The sequence below is a fragment of the Bos indicus genome, chromosome 18 (assembly GCF_029378745.1).
Source record: "Bos indicus isolate NIAB-ARS_2022 breed Sahiwal x Tharparkar chromosome 18, NIAB-ARS_B.indTharparkar_mat_pri_1.0, whole genome shotgun sequence".
NCBI lineage: Eukaryota > Metazoa > Chordata > Mammalia > Artiodactyla > Bovidae > Bos > Bos indicus.
In genome coordinates this window covers 57,071,401-57,092,663 of record NC_091777.1, presented here as the reverse complement: position 1 = coordinate 57,092,663, position 21,263 = coordinate 57,071,401, and the positions used below count along the sequence as shown (strand labels likewise).

Here is a 21,263-nt window from a genome sequence, read left to right as displayed (position 1 = left end):
TAAAGAACAATGTTGCATAGGGACCTGGAATCTAAGGTCCATGCTGCTGCTGCTGCTGCATCGCTTTAGTCGTATCCGACTCTGTGCGACCCCATAGACGGCAGCCCACCAGGCTTCCCGTCCCTGGGATTCTCCAGGCAAGAACACTGGAGTGGGTTGCCATTTCCTTCTCCAATACGTAAAAGTGAAAAGTGAAAGTGAAGTCGCTCAGTTGTGTCCGACTCTAGCGCCATGAATCAAGGGTAAATTGGAAGCGATCAAACAGGAGATGGCAAGAGTGAATCTCAACATTTTTGGAATCAGTGAACTAAAATGGACTGGAATGGATGGATTTAACTCAGATGACCATTATATCTACTACTGTGGGCAAGAATCCCTTAGCAGAAATGGAGTAGCCCTCATAGTCAACAAAGAATCTGAAATGCAGTACTTGGGTGCGATCTCAAAAATGACAGAATGATCTCTGTTCATTTCCAAGGCAAGCCATTCAATTTCACGGTAATCCAAGTCTATGCCCCAAGCAGTAATGCTGAAGAAGCTGAAATTGAACAGCTCTATGAAGATCTACAAGACCTTCTAGAAGAAATGTTGCAGAAACCAGTACTCAAGAAACCAAGCACCACACTCGGAGAACTCAGGTTTATTACGCCTGCAGGCCCAAAGGAGTTAACACTCCAAGCTCTGAGCCCCGAACAAAGGCGTTGCAGTGTTTTTGTATACCGACAGGCATGATTAAGCAGGTTCGTGGGTTTGTAGGGGCTAGGGTGATTGCAAAGAGCAGGACAAGGGTGAGTGAGATAAGCTCCAGTTCCTAGTGTTGTGAGTCCCCACTTTCTGAGACCTACATGATCTAGACTTTGCAGGGAGCAAGCTGAGTTACAGAGGCAGAAGAAGCAGGAGGTTATGTAAAAATTTTAAATTTTCCTCTTCACTAACACCCAAAATAGATGTCCTTTTCATCATAGGGGACTGGAATGCAAAAGTAGGAAGTCAAGACATACCTGAAGTAACAGGCAGATTTAGCCTTGGAGTACAGAATGAAGCAGGGCAACAGCTAATAGAGTTTTGCCAAGAGAACGCATTGGTCGTAGCAAACATCCTCTTCCAACAATACAAGAGAAAACTCTACACATGGACATCACCAGGTGGTCAATACCGAAATCAGACTGATTATATTCTTTGCAGCCAAAGATGGAGAAGCTCTATACAGTCAGCAAAAACAAGACTGGGAGCTGACTGTGGCTCAGATCATGAACTCCTTATTGCAAAATTCAGGCTTAAATTGAAGAAAGTAGGGAAAACCACTAGACCATTCAGGTATGACCTAAATCAAATCCCTTATGATTATACACTGGAAGTGACAAATAGATTCAAAGGATTAGATCTGATAGACAGAGTGTCTGAAGAACTATGGATGGAGGTCTGTGACATTGAACAGGAGACAGGGATCAAGACCATCTCCAAGAAAAAGACCTGCAAAAAGGCAAATCGGTTGTCTGAGGAGGCCTTACAAATAGCTGAGAAAAGAAGAGAAGGGAAAGGCAAAGGAGAAAAGGAACGATATATCCATTTGAATGGAGAGTTCCAAAGAATAGCATGGAGAGATAAGAAAGCCTTCCTCAATGATCAATGCAAAAAAATAGAGGAAAACAATAGAATGGGAAAGACTAGAGATCTCTTCAAGAAAATTAGAGAAACCAAGGGAACATTTCATGCAAAGATGGGCTTAATAAAGGACAAAAATGGTATGGACCTAACAGAAGCAGAAGATATTAAGAAGAGGTGGCAAGAATACACAGAAGAACTATACAAAAAAGATCTTCATGACACAGATAACCGTGATGGTGTGATCACTCATCTAGAGCCAGAAACCCTGGAGTCTAAAGTCAAGTGGGCTTTAGGAAGCATCACTATGAACAAGCAAGTGGAGGTGATGCAATGCCACTTGAGCTATTTCAAATCCTAAAAGATAATGCTATTAAAATGCTGCACTCAATATGCCAGCAAATTTGGAAAACTCAGCAGTGGCCACAGGACTGGGAAAGGTCAGTTTTCATTCCAATGCCAAAAAAGGGCAATGCCAAAGAATGTTCAAACTGTTGCACAATTGCAGTCATCTCACATACTAGCAAACCAATGCTCAAAACTCTCCAAGCCGGGCTTCAACAGTATGTGAACCGTGAACTTCCAGATGTTGAAGCTGGTTTTAGAAAAGGCAGAGGAACCAGAGATCAAATTGTCAACATCCACTGGATCATCAAAAAAGCAAGAGAATTCCAGAAAAACATCTACTTCTGCTTTATTGATTACACCAATGCCTTAGACTGTGTGGATCACAACAAACTGGAAAATTCTTCAAGAGATGGGCATACCAGACTACCTTACTGGCCTCCTGAGAAATCTGTATGCAGGTCAAGAAGCAACAGTTAGAACTGGATGTGAAACAACAGATTGATTCCAAATAGGGAAAGGAGTATGTCAAAGCTGTATATTGTCAACCTGCTTATTTAAATTATGTGCAGAGTAGTATATCATGAGAAATGCCGGGCTGGATGAAGCACAAGCTGGAATCAAGATCACCAGGAGAAATATCAATAACCTCAGATATGTAGATGACACCATCCTTATAGCAGAAAGTGAAGAGGAACTGAAAAGCCTCTTGATGAAAATGAAAGAGGAGAGTGAAAAAGCTGGCTTAAAGCTCAACATTGAAAAAAATGAAGAACATGCATCTGGTCTCATCACTTCATGGCAAACAAATGGGGAAACAGTGCAAATAGTGAGAGACTTTATTTTCTTGGGCTCCAAAATCACTACAGATGGTGACTGCAGCCATGAAATTAAAAGACCCTTGCTCCTTGAAAGAAAAGCTATGACCAACCTAGATAGCATATTAAAAAGCAGAGACATTAATTTGCTGACAAAGGTCTGTCTAGTCAAAGCTGTGGTTTTTCCAGTAGTTACATATGGATGTGAGAGTTGGACCATAAAGAAAGCTGAGCGTCGAAGAATTGATGCTTTTGAACTGTAGTGTTGGAGAAGACTCTTGAGAGTCCTTTGGACTACAAGGAGATTGAACCAGTCAATCCTAAAGGAAATAAGTCCTGAATATTCACTGGAAGGACTGATGCTGAAGCTGAAACTCCAATACTTTGGCCACCTGATGTGAAAAACTGACTCCCTGGAAAAGACCCTGATGCTGGCAAAGATTGAAGGCAGGAGGAGAAGGGGACGACAGAGAATATGGTTGGATGGCATCACCAACTCGATGGACATGAGTTTGAGCAAGCTCCGGGAATTGGTGATGGACAGGGAAGCCTGGCGTGCTGCAGTCCATGGGGTCGCAAAGTGTTGGACACGACTGAGCAACTGAACTGAATTGAACTTGTCATTATGATTAAATGAAATAAAAAGTGGTGAACATTGCCGGGCTCAAATAAGGAGCTCAGTATGTGTACACGCTAAGTCAGTTCAGTTGTGTATGACTCTGTGCGACCCTATGGACTGCAGCCTACCAGGCTCCTCTGTCCATGGGATTTCCCAGGCAGGAATACTGCGGTGGGCTGCCATTTCCTTCTCCAGGGTATCTTCCAGACCCAGGGATCAAACTGGCGTCTCTTAAGTATACCTGCATTAGCAGGCAGGTTCTTTCCCACTAGAGCCACCTGGGAAGACTCATTATCTGTGAGCTATGTTTATTCTGGTGAAACTGTTTTTTAACTTCTCACTCTTAGAAAAAAGTGTCAAGGGCTGAAATGGTCTGAAGATGGACAACAATTTTGGGGCAAGTCACTCAGTCTCAGTTTGAAACCATTCAGGGCTGTGGGGGGACTTCCCGTGACAGACCCCTTCCATATATTCTCTACTGCAGAGTCTCTCTGAAATACCCAGAGAATAGTATCTCATGTATATTTCCTGAGTTTTTCAGATGTTAAAAACCACCACCACATGTAAGAAGTAAACTACTTGATGATTGCAGACTGTTAACAGGCTGAGACTGATAACAGACTGAAAGTGAGACTGTTAACTATCCCATTACCTGAACAGCAACCAAGCAGAGAACTGTGCACGAACTGATCACATACCCTGGGACAGCCTTCCCTCACTTTGCCTTTAAAAATGCTTTGCTAAGAGAAGGGGGATAGATCGGAAGTTTGGGATTGACATGTAATATTGCTATCTTTAGTTCATTTTTTAAGTTAGTAATTAACTTTTGGTTACACTGGATCTTTGCTACTGCACACGGGCTTTCTCTAGCTGCGGTGAATACAGGCTTCTCATTGTGGTGGCGTCTTTTGTTGCAGAGCACGGGGTCTAGGGCACGCAGGCTTCGGTAGTTGCAGGACATGGGCTCAGTAGCTGAGCCTCTCGGGCTCTAGAGCACAGGCTCAGTAGTTGTGGCCCACGGGCTTAGCTGCTCCACGGCATGTGGGATCTTCCCGGATCAGGAAGATCCCACATGTCTCCTTCATTGGCGGGTGGATTCTTTACCACTGAACCATCAAGGAAGCTCCCCTCCCGCTGTTTTGGAGCATCTGTCCACAGACGATGAACTCTAGCTGCTCAGCCTGGAGCCCACCTATCTCCTGTCTCATTAGGAGTATAATTCCTAGAGTTTGAAAAAAATTTAAGCTAGAACTCAAAAAGAAACTGAGGTGTCAGGTAGGGAAAGAGCGAATCTTGACTGACGAAATGGCCCACAGCACCACCTTGTGACCATTTATGGAGTTGCAGGCAAGTCCTTTCAGTTCAGTTCAGTTGAGTTCAGTCACTCAGTCGGGTCAGACTCTTTGCGACCCCAAGGACTGCAGCACGCCAGGCTTCCCCGTCCATCACCAACTCCCGGAGCTCACTCAAACTCAGGTCCATCGAGTCGGGGATGCCATCCAACCATCTCAGCCTCTGTCGTCCCCTTCTCCTGCCTTCAATCTTGCCCAGCATCAGAGCCTTTTCCAAGGAGTCAGTTCTTCCCATCAGGTGGCCAAAGTATTGGAGTTTCAGCTTCAGCATCAGTCTTTTCCAGTGAATATTCAGTCCTTATTTCCTTTGGGATTGACAGGTTTGATCTCCTTGCATTCCAAAGGACTCTCAAGAGTTTTCTCTATGCTGTGCTAAGTCTCTTCAGTCATGTCCGACTCTTTGTCACCCCATGGACTGTAGCCCACCAGGCTCCTCTGTCCATGGGGATTCTCCAGGCAGGAATACTGGAGTGGGTTTCCAGGCCCTTCTCCAGGGGATCTCCCTGATCCCCTGGGATCGAGCCCACGTCTCGTACATCTGGTTTTTACCCTTAGTGCCACCTAAGAATTGGGAATGGGAGATGCTGAATCTGGGTGAGGGGACCCCGAGGTGTCAAGACTGAGTATTCTAGCTGCTTGTAAGAGTTATTGTAGAGAAAACTGGCCCTCCACTTTGTTGTGTCAGGTAAATCTCTCAGAGTAACCAGTGCTCAAAGTGGATCATTAAACATATTTATTGAGTCTTTGCAAGATGCTAGGTGCTGTCCTCGGAGAAGGCAATGGCACCCCACTCCAGTACTCTTGCTGGGGAAATCCCATGGATGGAGGAGCCTGGAAGGCTGCAGTCCATGGGGTTGCTGAGGGTCGGACACGACTGAGCGACTTCACTTTCACTTTTCACTTTCCTGCATTGGAGAAGGAAATGGCAACCCACTCCAGTGTTCTTGCCTGGAGAATCCCAGGGACGGGGGAGCCTGGTGGGCTGCCGTCTATGGGGTCACACAGAGTCGGACACGACTGAAGCGACTTAGCAGCAGCAGCAGCAGGTGCTGTCCTAGGTGCTGTGGACAGAGAGGCAAGGGAAATAGACCAAGATCCCTGCCCTTGCATCGAAGAAGCATGTGGCTTACTACTGATAACATTAGTTATGTTGTGTTAATTGGAGTTAGTGAAATGTTAGATGTCAAATACTACGGGGACAAATTCCCTCGTGGTCCAGTGGTTAAGAATCTGTCTGCCAATTCAGGGCACACGGGTTCGATCCCTGGTCCAGGAAGACTCCACATGCCTCGAGGCAGCAAAGCACGCATGCCACAACTACTGAAACCTGCACACGCAGAGCCTGTGTTCCACAACAGGAGAAGCCAGCCCAAGGCGATGAAGAGTAGCCCCCATCGGCCGTAACAAGAGAAAGCCATGCACAGCAGTGAAAGACCCAGCACAGCCAGAAACGAATACATAAACTTCAAAGAAAAGGTATATATATTTTTAAAAAGCTATGGGGGAAAAATAGATCTGGGTAAAAAAGATTGGAAATTCTGGAAGAGAATGGTTTCCATATTCAATAGGGTAGACAGGGTAGACATCACTAAGAAGGTGGAATTTAAGCAAAGATTTGAAGGAAGAGAGGGAATGAGTAAGATTTTTCTGGAGGGAAAACACGAGGACAGAACAGCCTGTGAAAAGGCCCTAAGGCAGGAGCGTGTCTAGGATGTTTGAGGAATAACTAGGAGTGAGGGGGGGAATGAGAACAGACAGTGCCAGGGAGGTTGTTCTTTAGTCTCTCAGTCGTCGCCGACTCTTTGTGACCCCCTGGGCTGCAGCACGCCAGGCTTCCCTGTCCTTCACTATCTCCCGGAGTTTGCTCAAACTCATGTCCATTGAGTTGATAATGCGGTCCAACCATCTCATGCTCTGTCTCCCCCTTCTCTTCCTGCCATCAATCTCTCCCAGCATCAGATCTTTTCCAATGAGTAGGCTTTTCACATCAGGTGGCCAAAATATTGGAGTTTCAACTTTGGCATCAGTCCTTCCAATGAAGATTTGGGACTGATTTCCTTTAGGACTGACTGGTTTGATCTCCTTGCTTTTCAAGGGACTCTCGAGAGTCTTCTCCAGCACCACAGTTCAAAAGTATCAATTGTTTGCCACTTAGCCTTCTTCATGGTCCAACTCTCACATCCGTACATGACTACTGGAAAAACCATAACTTTAACTATGTGGACTTTTGTTGGCAAAGTGATGTCTCTCCTTTTGAATATGTTGTCTAGGTTTATCATAGCTTTCCTTCCAAGAAGCATGCGTCTTATAATTTCATGGCTGTAGTCACTGACCGCAGTGATGTTGGAGCCCAAGAAAAGAAAATCTATCACTGTTTCCACTTTTTTCTCTTGTATTTGCAATTAAGTGATGGGACTGGATGCCATGGTCTTAATTTTTTAAATGTTGAATTTTAAGCCAGCTTTTTCACTCTTCTCTTTCACTCTCGTCAAGAGGCTCTTTAGTTCCTCTTTGCTTTCTGCCATTAGAGTGGTATCATTTGCATGTCTGAAGTTGTTTTCATGCAGGGACTAGTGCCACATCATGTAGTTCAGTTCAGTTCAGTTCAGTCGCTCAGTCGTGTCCAACTCTTTGTGACCCCATTAATTGAAGCACGCCAGGCCTCCCTCTCCATCACCAACTCCCGGAGTTCACTCAGACTCATGTCCATCAAGTCGGTGATGCCATCTAGCCATCTCATCCTCTGTCGTTCCCTTTTCCTCCTGCCCCCAATACTTCCCAGCATCAGAGTCTTTTCCAATGAGTCATCCCTTCGCATGAGGTGGCCAAAGTACTGGAGTTTCAGCTTTAGCATCATTCCTTCCAAAGAAATCCCAGGACTGATCTCCTTTAGAATGGACTGGTTGGATCTCCTTGCAGTCCAAGGGACTCTCAAGAGTCTTCTCCAACACCACAGTTCAAAAGCATCAATTCTTCGGTGCTCAGCTTTCTTCACAGTCCAACTCTCACATCCATACGTGACGACTGGAAAAATCATAGCCTTGACTAGACAGACCTTTGTTGGCAAAGTAATGTCTCTGCTTTTGAATATGCTATCTAGGCTGGTCATAACTTTCCTTCCCAGGAGTAAGCGTCTTTTAATTTCATGGCTGCAATCACCATCTGCAGTGATTTTGGAGCCCAAAAAAATAAAGTCTGACACTGTTTCCACTGTTTCCCCATCTATTTGCCATGAAGTGATGGGACCAGATGCCATGATCTTAGTTTTCTGAATGTTGAACTTTAAGCCAACTTTTTCACTCTCCTCTTTCAATTCAGGAATGCCATTGGTATCTCTGATTCTTAGATCCCACCTTTCCCCCCCCCATTTCTCTCATCTCCTCCCATGTCCTCCCTTCCTTAGACTGCATAGATTCTGTGGTCAACCACCATAATCATGCCCTTGCCCAAGTGACATGATCTCCTTTCCTCTTTCTCCCTCAGTCATACTTGCCTGGCAAAACCCCAACCCTGGTTGAAATGAACTCACTGCCTTCTCTGTGCCTGCTCCCACCCAGCTGAACTCAGGAGGGAACATGTTTCAAATGTGCGGCTGCAAATACTCAGAACCAAACTGCAAGGCTGCCACCGTTTTCCTCTCCAGCCCCTAAGAAATAATTTTCTCATCTCTTCTCTCTAAACCTCCAGCCATTCTCCCCGCTCTTCATTCTCACTTCTTCTTTTGCTGAAAAAAATAGAAGCAATCAGAAAGAAACTTCCTTAGGCTGGCCCCAGGGACACTACAGCTCACTTGCAGAGGTGTACTCTTGCCCCTCCCGTGAGCATGTTTGGACAATCTGTAAGAGGCCAACCGCTCCACTTTGACATTGAGTCTCCTCTCCTCTCCCTACCCAAACATTTCCTTCTTGCAGTGTTTCCTTCTCTCTGTTGCATCATTATTTGTGCAACACTTGAGCCTTTGCTCCTTTAGGATTCCTCTTCACTGAATGCCCCCACTTCCTCATGGTGCTGTTGAGAATGCTTCCTGAAACTCGAGGGTCCTAGGCCCTCCCTCTTTGTAACTTCACCCTTGACAATCCCTTTCCTCCAGCATCCAGCTAAGCTACAACACCCTAAAGGAAACCCAAAGTCCAGAGACGGAGTCCCAACAAGATTTTGAAAGCAGATCTTCTGGCCTTACTGAAGCTCTATGATGATGGCTGCCTCAGCTGACATCTGCCTGCAACCCCACGAACCAGAAGTGCATAGTCAAGCTGCTTGCAAATTTCCAACCCAGAAAGCTCATCAAAAAAATAATAAATGATTATTTCTTTTTTTTCCAAATTTTCAACGTTTTATTTTGTACTGGGGTATAGCCAATTAATATTGTTGTGATAGTTTCAAATGAACAGTGAAGGGATGCAGCCATATACATACATGTATTCTTTGTCCCCCACACCCCCTCCCATCCAGGCTGGCACATAGCATTGAGGAGAGTTCCATGTGCTTTATAGTAAGTCCTTGTTGATTATCCTTTTTGAATATAGCAGTGTGTACATGACCCTCCCAAACTCCCTGACTATACCTCCCCCCAGGAACCATCAGTTTGTTTTCTAAGTCTGTGAGTCTCTTTCTATTTCATAAGTTCCTTTGTATCATTTCTTGTTTAGATTCCACACATAAGGGATGTCATATGATACTTCACCTTCTCTGTCTGACTTACTTTACTCAGTATGACTCTCCCTAGGTCCGTCCATGTTGCTGCAAATGGAGTCATTTCATTCTTTTTAATGGCTGCGTAATATTCCAGATATTCCACATCTTCTTTATTCAGTCTTCCGTAGATGGACATTTAGGTTGCTTCTGTGTTCTGGCCATTGTAAACAGTGCTGTTTATGTCTTAAAGCACTCAGTTTGGGAATGATTTATTACACAGCATTAACTAACAAGTACACCCTCCTAAGTTTGCTTTTCTCCAGTTCTAATCAATCCTTTTAAATGGAAATACCATTAATACAGTTGTAATAATGTAAATGAATTTTTTTTTTCTGATAGACTCTTGGGCTGTATCTTGGGCCTTTGGAATCAGAAACTCTGAGGGTGGTATCTAGAAATCTAGGGCACTTTTCAGTTGGATTTTTGGATACTTCTCAATATTTAATTAGGGAAAGGGGGCAGACACAGACACTATGAGTTATTCTTATACTTCCCTGGTAGCTCAGACGGTAAAGAATCTGCCTGCAATGCAGGAGACCTGGGTTTGATGCCTGTGTTGGGAAGATCCCCTGGAGAAGGGCATGGCAACCCACTCCAGTATTCTTGTCTGGAGAATCCCATGGAAAGAGGAGCCTGGCGGGCTACAGTCCATGGGATCACAAAGAGTCAGACATGACTGAGCAACTAACCACAGCACAGCAATGGGACTATGAACTGTTTTTATTTGTGTGTGTGTTTCATTATTTTCCAGATAAGACAGTAAGTGGGTCCTCGGACTTCCCTGGTGTCTAATGATTAAGACTTTGCCTTCCAGTGCAGCGGGTGCAGGTCCGATCCCTGGTCAGGAGTCAAAATCCCACACGACGCATGAAAAAAGAAAAGAAAAGAAAACAGAAGCAATATTGTAACAAATTTAACTAAGACTTTAAAAACAGTCCACACCAAGAAAACCTTACAAAAAAAAAAGAAGAAGCAGGGTTCTTGGTACTCTGGCAGTTTGATTCTCTCACCCTCCCCCCAGACCCTTCACAAACACTCTGCCCATCCCTTTTGTGGCCCAAGAAAACCCTTGTGGTTAATGAGTCTCAGAAAAAAATGAAGTGAAAGTTTAAGTAAAAGAGACAATATCTAAAGAATGGAGGGGGCAGGGCACAGAAGACCCTCCACCACGCCAGTAACATAGGATAATATTTCCGGAGACCCTACAGAAATATTCTGCACATCCCTTCAAAAGCACCACCCATTATCCCCACATCACCCATCAAAAACTCCATGTCTTAGTGGAGTGGGCAGTGACCAGGGTGGAGTCTCCGCCCTGAAAACAGAAAACGGCTCTGAAAACAGAGCTGCAGGTCGCCTGGGTCCACACGGGTCCCTGGAGATGTCTCTGCCACCGCTGCTGCTGCTACTGCTGCTGCCGCCTCCATTCCTGACCCTGGAGCCCGCCAGGGCCTCGCTGATCCGGTACTGGGGACCCCCACCACCCTCAAACCTGGGACAGATGCTCTCCCTCTTGCCCTCAAGTCCAGGGCTCCCCAGTTCAGGGACTCCAAACCTGGCACCCCAGCATCCATGATTCCTATCTTTTCGGTTCCTGGGTCTCTGAATTGGGCTCTCACCCACTGAAGGCTCCTCCCTGATCTCTCCTGAGACCCAAGCCCTTTCAGTCCAGGGTCCTCCACCCTGAGACCCTGGGTTGAGGCCCATCCCGAAGTACACATTTTTGGAAGGACTCTGCTGGTCCCACTCTGAGCTGTGATCATCTGATGCTGAAATCTTCAGACCTGTGACATCCCTCTTCCAACAAAACTTGGAGAGACAGGTCTGTGACATTTAAATTGAGACTCCCCCAGTTTTTCATCTTCCAAACTGTTGAGGTCTCAAGAAGTCCCGTTTTAGGGACCCCTATGAACTCACCCCCACCTCTGATGGCTCCCCCAGTCTTTCCCTTCCTCTCCTCTCTTCTCTCCACTTTCTGGAACTCTTAATGGCAAGAGGGGGTCTACTCTTCCAGGAAACATTTTATCCCCACTTCATATTCTTAAGCCTCTCAAAGATTGAGTCATGGATGGCGGGGAGCGGGGGGATCGGGGGAGGGCATTGCGGAGAGCAGAGCCCCAAGGAGAAACCACAAGCAGGTACAGAAAGATTACGGCACGTGATGTTCGCTAACCTACTTTTTCAACCTAATAGATCATGGCCACTTCCCAAGTTAATGCAAAGAGACTCTCTGAGTGTTGACTCAGGACCAACAGCACTGGCGTGAGCAGGACCCAGGAACCTGGTAGAAACGCAAATCTTTGGGCTCCGTCCTAGACACCTACTCAATCAGAAAGTAGCAGTTCTAAAATTTATTTCACTTTTGCTGCTGCTGCTGCTAAGTCACTTCAGTTGTGTCCGACCCTGTGCAACCCCAGAGACAGCAGCCCACCAGGCTCCTCTGTCCCTGGGATTCTCCGGGCAGGAGTACTGGAGTGGGCTGCCATTGCCTTCTCCAATTGCACTTTTGAATATGTACTTATTTGGCTGCACCAGGTCTTAGTTATGACGTACAGGACCTTCTCTTCGACATGTGGGATCTATTAGCTGTGGCATAGTACCTTTCAGTTGAGACATGTGGGATCTTAGTTCCCTGACCAGGGATGGAACCCACGCCCCTTGCAGTGGGAGCTTGGAGTCTCAACCACTGGATGTGCTGGAACTCCATTGCTTTGCACAGGTTTTCTCCAGTTGCGGCGAGCGGGGGCTATTCTTCGTTGTGGTGTGAGGGCTTCTCCCTGCAGTGACTTCTCTCGTGGGGGAGCACGGGCTCTAGGCCTGTGGGCTTTGGTAGTTGTGGCACATGGGCTTAGGTGTTTCGTGGAGCGTGGAATCTTCCTGGACCAGGAATGGAACCCATGTCCCCTGCACTGGCTGGCAGAGTCCTATCCACTGTGCCACCAGGGAAGTCCTATATACATTCTTTTTCCTATTCTTTTCCATTATGGTTTATTACATGATATTGACTATAGTTCCCTGTGCTATACACTAGGAACTTGCTGTTCATCCATTCTATATATATGATATTGATAGTTTCCGGGACTTTCCTGGTGATCCAATGGCTAAGACTCCAGGCTCCCAATGTAGGGGGCACAGGTTTGATCCCTGGTCAGGGAACTAGATCCTCCATGCCACAACTAAGAGTTTGCATGCTGCACTTAATACATACCACAATTAAAAGATGCTGCAACAATGGCCACTACCCCGTGTGCAGTAACTAACACCTGACACAGCCAAATAAATAAAATATTAAAAATATTGACAGCTTGCATCTGCTAATCCCAAACTCTCAATCCATCTGCCCACCCCGCCCTGAATATGTTAGAATCTTGGGAGAACTTCATGTACGTCCATTCTGGAATGGCTTATTTTACATCATTTGGAATGTCTTTTATTGAAACATTTTGGGGAGAGTCTGTTTGGGATGGTTTGCTCTTGGGAGAGTCTTCAGGGGGAATCTGTCATTGTGGTTTGGTAGGTGTTTGGTGGGGGTTTTCTGGAAGGTCACTTTTGTAGGGCTCCTGGCAGTGACCCTGATGCTTGGAAAGGTTGAAGTCTGGAGAAGAAGGGGACGACAGAGTTTGAGATGGTTGGAAGGCATCACCGACTCGATGGACATGAGTTTGAGCAAGCTCCAGGAGTTGGTGATGGACAGGGAAGCCTGGTGTGCTGCAGTCCATGGAGTAGCAAAAGGTCGGATGTGACTGAGTGACTGAACTGAACGGGTAGTGACCATTACTCCAGGACCATGGAAATGTTTACACTGTCATCATATCCTCTTTGGGGCAGTCTGTTATGGAGGATCTCTATAAAGGGTAGCTCCTGAACTGTTGGCATCTCTTCCCCCACAGGATCCCACTTCGAAGAGTCAATATTGGATTCAAGGCCCTGAACCCACTGAGGGGATGGGAGAAGCTAGCGGAGCCCCCCAGGTTGGGGGCTCCAGCCCCTGGGAACAAGTCCCTCTTTGTGCCTCTCTCCGATTACATGAATGTAAGTCACAGCCCTACAGAGGCTGCCCCCCCAACCTCCCCCAGCCCCCACCCCACCCTTCCTGCCTTCAAGTCAAGCTCTTCATCCACAACCTCTCCTGTTTTGCCATCAGGTCCAGTATTATGGGGAAATTGGGCTGGGGACCCCCCCACAAAACTTCTCTGTCGTCTTTGACACTGGCTCCTCCAATCTCTGGGTTCCGTCTGTGAGATGCCACTTCTTCAGTCTACCCTGCTGTGAGCTTTCATAGGGGAAATTAAGGTTGAACTCGGGCAAAGGGAGAAGGGGGGCGGGGCCCGGTCTTAGGGTTTTTGAAGACCTGTTGCCTTCCGACACACCCTCACAGGTGAGTTGGCCAGAGGGGCAGGAGGCACCGGGAAGACCCCTCTTCCCCAGTGACATCTCCCTGACCCTCTAACCTAGGGCTCCACCACCGCTTCAACCCCAAAGCCTCCAGCTCCTTCCGGTCCAATGGGACCAAGTTTGCCATTCAATATGGAACCGGGCGCCTAGCCGGCATCCTGAGTGAGGACAAGCTGACTGTGCGTGACGTTCTTCCCGGGACGGCGGGAGCCTAGAAGCAGCCCATTTCTAACATTATCTGGCTTAGGGAGGGGTTTGGAGAGGCGGGTCCTCCTGGGTAAACAGGCAGACATGGCTTCGGAAATGGGAGGCGGGGCTTCCTGGAGGAAGGAGGGTGGGGCGGGGCCTCCTAGGCAGCGGTGGGGCTTTTCCAGGCAGAGCTTCCTAGGCAGTTGGAGGTGTTCACAGCTTCAGGGGGTTTTGAGGACCCGATCTGGGATTCATGCCCTGGTTTGGGAGACCTCAGAGTTATGTAGGTAACGTCCTCCTGGAAGTAACTCACTCCTTTTGAATCTACCCCAGATTGGGGGAATCACAGGTGCAACAGTGACTTTTGGGGAGGCTCTGTGGGAGCCCAGCTTGGTCTTCACTTTTGCCCACTTTGATGGGATACTGGGCCTCGGTTTTCCCGTTCTGGCCGTGGGAGGAGTTCGGCCCCCGCTGGACAGACTGGTGGACCAGGGCCTACTGGATAAGCCTGTCTTCTCCTTCTACCTCAACAGGTAACGGATGAGGGTCTACCTTCCGCTTAAGTTCTAGTCCCAAGAAGGAAGTTCTGCCCTCCTTCAGGAAGTCCCTTGCCCAATAAAGGAAGTCCCACCCTCCATTCAGGAAGTCACTGTCCCAATAGGAGAAACACCTGGACCCTATTCAGAACTTCCACTCGCTAAGCAACACCTTGAGACCTATTGAAGAAACTCACCATCATTTAAAATGTTCCACATTTCAAAACTCAAACCAGGAAATTCCATACCCTACCCCATCAAATACTGAATTTAAGAACCCCATTTCAGCATAAAGAAATCCCAATTACATTTGGGAACACACATCAGAAGTCAGGAATTGCCCCTTTTAACCTAAGAAGTCCCATCTACCTTTTAGGAAGCTTAAACCTTACACTCAAAAAAACCCCAGCTGTCATTCAGGAAGTCTGCAGGGAGGAAATTCTATGTCTTTTAGTTATCTAGATGTCCAACCCAGGAAGTCCTATCCACTTTTTTTCTTTTTGCCCGGTCAGCATAGTTCCCCAACTACAGATCGGACCGGTGACCCTTGCAGGGGACGTGCGGAGTCCTAACCACTGGACTGCCAGAGAATTCTTCCACCTAACACTTAGTAGATCCTGTCCTTCCACACTTCTGGGAAGTCCTCACCCGCAACCCCCATTCCCACTCTCAGCCAGCTGAAGTCTAATTCCACTGAATGTCTAGACATGCAATTCAGAAAGTCTCATCATCCACCTGGGGTGCCTCACTCCTCTCAATCATGCCACCCAGAGCCAATTCAGAAATCTCAATGCTCTACTCCCCTCAAAGTCCTACTTTCTATGGGCAAATCAAGAAGTCCCATGCCCACTTCAAGAAGCCCCCCAAGACCCTGAAATCCTAACCTCCCCCAAGAAAATCCCCATTTCTCTTCACTTCTTGCCTTGCTTCCAGTCCCCACATTGAGGTCCTGCCTGCATCCCACTATCCCACCTAGAAACCAGACACCACCCCTTTGGCAGGAAGTCCCTCCCTTGGCCTTTCCTGGGGCTAACAGGAGAAATTCCCATGACTGTCTGCCTCTGCAGGAACCCTGAGGCAGCTGATGGAGGAGAGCTGGTCCTGGGTGGCTCAGACCCAGCACACTACATCCCACCCCTCACCTTTGTGCCAGTCACGATCCCTGCTTTTTGGCAGATCCACATGGAGCGGTGAGGAACCTGGCCTCCTAGGTCTAGGAGGAGTGGGCTAGAGCCTAAACTCCATGGTCCTGGGGAAAGGGGAGTTGGGGATCCACATTCCTGGGTCTGATGGAGAAGGGGTTGTGGGCCTGGACTCCTAGGTCTGAGGGAAGAGAGGGCTGGGGGTCTTGCCTCGTAGGATGCCCGCTCTAATGACTGCCCCCTTCTGCCTCACAGTGTTCAGGTGGGCACAGGGCTGACTCTCTGTGCCCGGGGCTGTGCTGCCATTCTGGACACAGGCACGTCTCTCATCACAGGACCCACTGAGGAGATCCGGGCCCTGCAGAAAGCCATTGGGGCAGTCCCCCTGCTGATGGGGAAGGTGAGGACCTGGTCTGGTGCACATGGGCTGGGGAGACTCACAGGGATTTAACAGTGGTCACTGTACAGGATGCTATGGCCTGAGGGTGGGAATCAGATGGGTAGGAGGGCATCCCAGGGCAGAAAGCACTGGACCTTGTGAGTGGGAGGTTGGAGGGAGTAGTGGGAGAAAGCAAAGACACTTCCCTAGAGTCTATCCTGAGTGTCACAGTGCATAGGAGAGGATGGTGATCCAGGTTTACTGGATGAGAGTGAGTGAACATAATGAGTATAAGACTAGTTACATATACCTGCAGGCCCAATATGGCCCGTGGGCCACCAGCTTTTGATTTTCAATTAGAGGTAAAGAGGACCTGATCAAATGGGAGCCTAGGATAAGTGGCAACAATTATACAGTAGTGAGGAAGAGCCAGTAAGGCTACAGAAGACAGGAGATCTTGACCACACAAGGTCTTTAACACCTAGTTGCCCAAAATGGACATGACCCTGCGGCACTGGGGAGTCACAGAAAAAAATTGAGCCGAGAAGGAATCCCTCATTTCGGACTTGTTCCTCTTTTTCCTCAGTACTACATCGAATGCTCGAAAATCCCAACGCTCCCCCCAGTCTCCTTCCTTCTTGGGGGGGTCTGGTTTAACCTCACGGCCCAGGACTACGTCATCCAGGTAGGTGGCCGTCATAATGACGTCAGAGTGGCGCGTTTGGAAGGGTGGGGCTGGGAGTGAGACGTCACTAGGTCCAAGCAAGAGGCACAGAAACACGTCTAGGGGTGGGCAGGGCGAAGCTCTGGCTCCTAGGAGGAAGGCAGGCCGGTGAGCGTGACACCTGTGACTGGTCTTATCGCCCTGTAGATTACTCGGAGTGGCTTCAGTGTCTGTTTGTCCGGCTTCATGGCTCTGGACGTGCCTCCGCCCTCAGGGCCCTTCTGGATCCTCGGTGATGTCTTCTTGGGTAGCTACGTGGCCGTCTTCGACCGTGGCGACAGGAAAAGCGGCGCCCAAGTTGGGCTCGCCCGCGCTCGACCTCGCGGAACAAGACAGTGAAGGGGCGAGCTTGCGCAGGCGCAGTCCTTAGGTTGAGGCTCTGGTTGGGCGCATGCGCACACCCTGATAGTAAAAGATTTACTATTTACATCAAACTTATCGAGGTCGCTTCTTCTTCTTCTTTTTTTTTTTAGGGGGAGATTTTAAGGGGAGAAAAAAGTTAGTGTCCGGCTCTCTGGAGTTGAGACAGAAAGGCATTACTCCTTTTCTACCAGATCACACCAGTGGAAGGATCTTGTACTACGAAGCCCATGAAGCCCCTCGCCTACACTGCCTCTCCTCAAAGGCACCCGACGCCGCAGAGCATCACGGACGTTGGAGTCTGAGCGGTGTTCACGCTCTGACGTGGGCGGGCGTAGCCACAACACGCGTAGGAGGCGACAGGTCGCGACCGCAGCGACAGGTGGCAGTGGGGGGGGGGGGGGGTGTCTGAAACCGTAAAGGGTTTCCCAACCTTTGTTCTAAGGGGAGGGCATACCATTCCCGCACACTTTATCTCCTGTTCCTCCTCTCGACCTTTGGGATTTCGGGACCCCTGGGTACGCCAAAAAGGCGGGGCTTGAAGCCCCCGGGTGGGTGGGGGAGCTGAGCCGCCCCTCCTCCGGCGATGATGTCACTCCCCCCTCCGCAGCCTCTAGCTGCCCAGAGCTGCCGGGGTTGGGTCACCCCTCCCCCCACCTCCAGCCCCGGATTCCCCCATCCCCGCCCCGCCTCGACTTGGGGTGAGTACGGAGGAGGGGTGGGGGGGAGAAGGCTCAGGGTCCGGGGGTGGTAAGACAGCCCAAGTCCCAGTTTTGAAGGCGGGGGACAAGGGAGACGGGGACTCAAAGATTACAGCGGAGAGGTACTCGGAGGGTCTCTCGGAGGGATCAAGGATCCGAGGCAGAGAGTTCCCACATTTTCAGCTTTAGTGCCTGGGGGAGACTGTCCGTCCTGGATTTGGATCTGGTAGGAATGTGGGCAGAGGAACAAGGAAGGGGTCTTGGAAGTCAGAAACAATTCCAGGGCTTTGGGGAATGAGAGAGGGAGAGTTAGGAGGGGGCGCCAAGGATGATGAGGGTGAGAGTTTGGGGCTTTCAGGAATTTTGTGTCTTGAAGGCCTGGGAAAGGATAGATGGGGAAGGAGGAGGGGTGGGGAAATGGTCTGAAGACGTGAACATTGACCTCCCCTCCCCTGGTGTCTGTCGCCAAAAATCGAGTCCACTTCCCTCTGGTCTGTTTGCCAAGCTGGTGTCCCATAGCCCAAGCCCTCCTTATGCCGTCAGAAGCCTTCCGTATGGATGGAGAATCCAGGCTCATAAATCCCCCCTCATACCCCGGTGGGGCCTGGAGAGGGCTATATGGAAGTGAGGGCATCCACGTTTCCCAGGGCCTGATGGAATCTGGATCATCCTTGACCAAACCTCTTCCCCTCATCCCATGGTCTCTAATCCCGAGTCTCATTCCATATTCTCCCCTATTTCAGCCTCCTCGCTTCTTCCTCCTCCCCTCCCTTCTGCCCGGGCACCTTCTTCCACACCTTCTGACCTTTGCAAAAATGCTGATTTGGTAACTTGATCCAGTGCCTGGCTGCTGTCAAATGCAGAAAAGTACAGAGTTGGGGTGGGGTTGGGGGGGAGGGTATAAGGGGGGGATACTTGACTTAGGTCCTTACCCCAGCGCTTACTCCCAGCCCCTAATGCCCACTCAACCCCTTTACTAGGATCCATCCCCACCCCCACCTGCCCCCAAAGCCTCACTCAACCCAAGCCCATTCCTTCACCTCAGGATTCACAGCTTCTGCCTAGGGATACACCAGAATTTGGAGCAGAAGAAGAGTAGGAAGTCCCGATGTCCTCTCGGGTCCCATGGGAGCTTGACGACTGCCCGAGAACACTGGGTCAGGGGGCAGTGGGGGATCCTAGGTCTGCGGGTGGGGGAGTCGAAGGAAACTACCTCCCAGATCCGCAGGACGGGCCCCACTTCTGCAATTCTGCAGTGACGCAGCCTCGAGTCCTGGCCAGGATGAGGGTTAGAGAGGGTGATTCAGTGGGAGCCAGAGAGAGAGGGACAGAGATCCAGGAGAGGGACAGAGGCCAAAGGACAGCAGGACAGAGCCCCAAAGAAGTGGGGACAGAGACCCAGAAAAAGGGGGACAGATTCAGAAAGGGGTCAAAGAGGCACGGGTGAGAAGGGGGTAGAGACCCAAGGGAGGGAAAGAGACAGGACAGAAAGAGAAAAGGCAGTGACAGAGGGGCGAAAGAGACGGAAGAGGGGGAAAAGACGCAGGGAAGGAGGTGGTCAGAGAACAAGAGCTGGGGGGACCGAGACCCAGAGAGAGGACGGAGGAGACCCTGGCGGGAGGGGAGTATTGAGGACAGAAACACAAAGAGGAAGGACAGAGACAGGAAGGAAAAGAGACCCAGAGAGAAGAGTTCAGGGACCCAAGAGAGGAGAAAGAGGCCAGAGAGAGAGAAATCAGAGAAGAAGATAGAGGCCAAGAGAAAGACATTGAGGGTGGAAGACCCCGCCATGGTCCGGGGAGAGGAGATTGAGGCTTAGAGAGCAGAGAGGTAAGACTCGGAGGAGGGGGACAGAGACCCAGAGGGAGCGCAGAGACTTAGAAAGGAGGGGTCAGAGTCTCAAAGGAATAAAGGGCAGAGGCGGGGGGACAGATATTCAGAGAAAAAGAGACACTGATGAGAGACACAGAAGCCGGAGCGGGGATGTGTAGGGAGGCGATACCAACCAGCCGCCGCACCTGCCGGGGATAGTGCAGAGCGGGGAGGCCCGCAGCCCCTGACCAGCCCCCTTCCCTCCCACAGGCACCGCCTCCGGCCGTCGCAGCCCCAGCAGCAGCCGCTGGCCCGGCCCCTGCCCCGCGCCTGCGCTCTACTACCCGGCGGCTAGGCCCGCCCAGGGGGCGGGGCCGGACCCGCTGCTAGGCGGTCCGCCTAGTTCTGGTCCCGCCCTCCGTTGGCCCCGCCGCGGTCTCCCCGCCCTCTCTCCAGGACGCTCTGACACCTGACTCCGCCCAATTTCCTATCGGCCCCGCCTGTTTCCTCAGCCTAGACTGTGCTTCCCGGTGTTTTAATGGTTTCTCCCCTCCGCCTCCCTTAAGACTCTCCTCACCAGTTCCCATCCATCCCTCGGTTCTCCTGGCTGCAGTCTGCCGTTATCTATACCTTGTCCCCTTTCCCTCACCGCGTTACCCCCTTTAAGGCCCTGCTGATCCTTAAGACTCTCTCCCAGGTTATTTGGCCTCCAAGACTTCCCGTTCTAGGTTCCACCGCTCCGTCCATTCCGATAGCCTTGTACTCTTTGCAGGTTTCACATTTTCCTTAGCCATTCTCTACACTCTTAGCCCTGCCCCGCCCCCGCCTACCCTGGTTGCTTTCAAGTCCGTTAAAGCCCCTCTCCTCTCTTAGTCTTGCATTTCCACAGGCAATTCAAGACGTTTTCTACCATTCGTGGACCCCACCCACCTCTCACAGTCTCTTCCCATCCATCCTGGCATTCTTCTGGTCCAGGCCCGGTTAATCGGGCCGAGTTTGCAGCTCCGACCCGGTACTTTCTTTACCTCGCCTCCTCCATTAGACCTAGTCAGAAGCTCTCAGGTTTCCAGGCCTCGCCCCATTCCGTCCCCTCTCTACTGGGTCTTAGTCCCTCTTCCCCTTTCTCTTTTCCTTTTCAGTCCAGCCTAGTGCCACTCTTCATTTCCAGTTCTCGCCCCTCGCCCAGTCCCGCCCCCTCACCCTCCCAGAATTAGGACTTTCTAATTTCTGTGGCCCTGCCTCTTCTTAAGATCCGCCCTGCCCCGTCCAAGCAATGTTAGGATCACAACCCGGCAGTCCCCATCTGCCCCACTCCACCAGGTACTGCTTGCCGGCGCTTTAGGCCCGTCTCCATCCAATTCGGACGGCCATCCGCCTTGTGGCCCAATCCCTGCCTCCGCCAGTCTCGGTCAGGCCCCTTTAAATAGCTTGGACAAGTCCTATTCCTCTATCCGCCCCGCTCCTTTTTTTAGTTAAATCAGATATCTTTCTCACATCTAGCCCCGCCTCCTCTGTTCTCCTAGTGCGGCCAAACCAGGCAACTTTCGCGTCCCATCCAGCCCCTTTAACACCTCGCTCGGCCCCGCCCCTT

General features: G+C 49.7%; 1 protein-coding gene and 1 long non-coding RNA gene across 7 annotated transcripts; one reads left to right on the top strand and one right to left on the bottom strand.

Moving 5' to 3' along the window:
* Nucleotides 1-10,741: 10,741 nt before the first annotated feature.
* On the top strand, nucleotides 10,742-17,233 carry NAPSA (napsin A aspartic peptidase). 4 transcript variants are annotated; one of them, XM_070772213.1, is made up of 11 exons: nucleotides 10,749-10,898; nucleotides 11,628-11,718; nucleotides 12,990-13,166; nucleotides 13,325-13,466; nucleotides 13,579-13,702; nucleotides 13,890-14,008; nucleotides 14,352-14,551; nucleotides 15,622-15,744; nucleotides 15,952-16,096; nucleotides 16,662-16,760; nucleotides 16,947-17,233. In XM_070772213.1, exons 3-11 carry the CDS (start codon nucleotides 13,060-13,062, stop codon nucleotides 17,136-17,138), a joined length of 1,251 nt encoding a protein of 416 aa, XP_070628314.1. In that variant the 5' UTR covers nucleotides 10,749-10,898; nucleotides 11,628-11,718; nucleotides 12,990-13,059; the 3' UTR covers nucleotides 17,139-17,233. The 4 variants fall into 4 exon arrangements, with proteins under 4 accessions (XP_019833988.2, XP_070628314.1, XP_070628315.1 ...); XM_070772214.1 differs by lacking the exon at nucleotides 12,990-13,166 and having other exon boundaries at nucleotides 10,751-10,898; XM_019978429.2 differs by lacking the exons at nucleotides 11,628-11,718; nucleotides 12,990-13,166 and having other exon boundaries at nucleotides 10,742-10,898.
* Nucleotides 16,624-19,950, bottom strand: LOC139177302 (uncharacterized). Of its 3 annotated transcripts, none has more exons than XR_011561792.1 (3): nucleotides 18,901-19,950; nucleotides 18,666-18,710; nucleotides 16,624-17,258 (listed from the first exon to the last, which is right to left on the bottom strand). It is a non-coding gene; the product is annotated as an uncharacterized lncRNA (long non-coding RNA). The 3 variants fall into 3 exon arrangements; XR_011561791.1 differs by having other exon boundaries at nucleotides 18,666-18,707; XR_011561793.1 differs by lacking the exon at nucleotides 18,666-18,710.
* Nucleotides 19,951-21,263: the final 1,313 nt, after the last annotated feature.